The following is a 2,028-nucleotide window of genomic DNA, read 5'->3' as shown; positions in this document are numbered from 1 at the left end:
CATCGTATCCAAATTATTGTACTTTTTGGGCTAAGTGTACCTTTCCTAAACGATAAAGTGCAAAATGTTTTCTTGTATTAAAGTACAATTCAGTCCAGTACATTTATTTTTAACGGCGCGAGCGCTGAATACTGATTTTTGATTACATAATACAGAGAACATTGATTTTGAAATATTGGATTGTAGTTTATATATGAATATTTCAAAAACATATTTTTAATCATTTTTTACTGTCATTTTTGTTATTTTATTGTTTGATGAAATAAAAAACATGTTTTTAGATCATGTCAAATCACTTCAGAAGAAACCTAACTGTGAACTCTTGGGACAAGGATGTAAGTGTAAAGACATTGGTATATTTTCTTTCACGACCTGAGACATTTTAGCTGTACTTCAACTGTTTCAGAAAATACTACGATTAATCTTATTTATTTCAAGTCATAGTTTAGTAATGTTTTACTAATGACATTATAAAAGTGCACCTAAACTTATCCAACTATGGAGCAGATTTTGATTTATAGCTTGTAAAGCCAGCTTTTTATTTTTTTTGGAACATTATTTTTTTAAGGTTAATAGTTTTACAGCTTTTTATATGGCCAACATTACTATTTATTGTATTTTTAAAACTTGCATATTAATATCTTGGTATCAAAATCTCATTACATAAAGTAAGATTGGAACTTGATTCAAAAAAATTCTCCCAAAAATGTTAGATTAGGTAATCAAGGTTTTTCTATCATAATGCATATATGCAAGATTGAATTAATAGATAGACATTAAATCAATTTTTAACTGAAGATAAATATTGTTTATAAGCTGTTATAATTTGAATATATTATTTGCAGAAAATGTATATTTTTGTGTATCGTACAGATATTAGAACAGTAGATGGAGAATTCAAGGTGGTCAATAGAGAATTCACATCTGAACTAGAAAGTGTTTCCAGTCAACCATACTTAATGATGGAGAGGGAAGTTTTGTACTATGTAAGTTTGATTGATACCTTGAAGACACTGTGCTCTGTCAAAAAAAAAAAAAGGCTTGCTTATCATCCTTCAACTTTTTATTTTCAGTAAACTGTAGATATAAAATATATTTTGAAATATATCATTATAAGTGATTTCTGAGTAGCAAAAGTGATATAGGGTAATCATATTGTTACGTATCTGGTCGTTTGTTAATTTCCGGTATAAATCTTTCCGAGGACCTTCAGCGATACAAGTCCTTTATATAATTAAAACTAGTTTATTCTTTCTCGATACAACTTTGTAATCTACAGAATTTCCACAGTCACTTCAAACTTAACAACCTTTATAACACACGCTATAAATCACAGTGATTCACACACTTTACTTACGGTGCCTACTGTTCGCTTGACTCAATTATCTCTATCTTCAATCTATCTATATCTCTTCGATTTATCTGCCTCTCGTGCTGGTTTTACTCGCCAGGCTTATATATATTAAAAAGGAGGGCGTCTCGAATGCACTCGGGCCTTCATGATCCTTCTAGAAACTCATCACGTGTTACCAGAGTCACGTGACTTCCGCTGTCGCAACAATATGTATTGTTGCGTCATCGAGATCACGTGACTATTCTCACGCCCTCTAGTTTCTAGAACTATCCCGTACCTTGGCGAATGCTCTAGTATTTACTAGATAGGGTAGGCTGGTATATATAAGAGGGTGACAACGTGACGCGGGAAGAGAATGTAATGTGTGTGTAGGTAATGAGTAATTGAACTGCGGTCAGAGAGAGACGTATTGTTGAAGTTAACGTTCGTTCATTATAGTGTTTGTTTTAGCGCGAATTTTGAAATTAAGTGTATCGTAAAGTTATATTCGGAAAGAATAAACCAGTTTTATTAAGTAAAGACTTGCGTCGTTAAAGTTTCGTCGGAACGAAGTTATGGAAAGTTGATTAACAAACGGAGACGTAACAAATTGGTGTCAGAGAGTGGGATAGGAAAAAAAAAGAGAGAAGAAGATGGAAACGAGAGGCGGAAAATCAAACTACAGCTTAGCAGAT

General features: G+C 32.3%; 1 protein-coding gene across 1 annotated transcript in view; it reads left to right on the top strand.

Moving 5' to 3' along the window:
* The window catches only part of LOC106461540, a gene marked incomplete at its 5' end in the record, with an annotated part of 25,379 nt that overhangs the window by 1,654 nt on the left and 21,697 nt on the right, over positions 1–2,028 (top strand). Inside the window, 2 exons of the mRNA XM_013921371.2 lie at positions 282–335; positions 874–986. Coding sequence (XP_013776825.2) covers positions 282–335; positions 874–986 — 167 coding nt within the window. The remainder of the gene's footprint in view (positions 1–281; positions 336–873; positions 987–2,028) is intronic.

Source organism: Limulus polyphemus, unplaced genomic scaffold (assembly GCF_000517525.1).
Source record: "Limulus polyphemus unplaced genomic scaffold, Limulus_polyphemus-2.1.2 Scaffold982, whole genome shotgun sequence".
Taxonomy (NCBI): Eukaryota; Metazoa; Arthropoda; class Merostomata; order Xiphosura; family Limulidae; genus Limulus; species Limulus polyphemus.
Note: the sequence above shows the minus strand (reverse complement) of the source record. Positions and strands in the feature narration are given on the sequence as shown.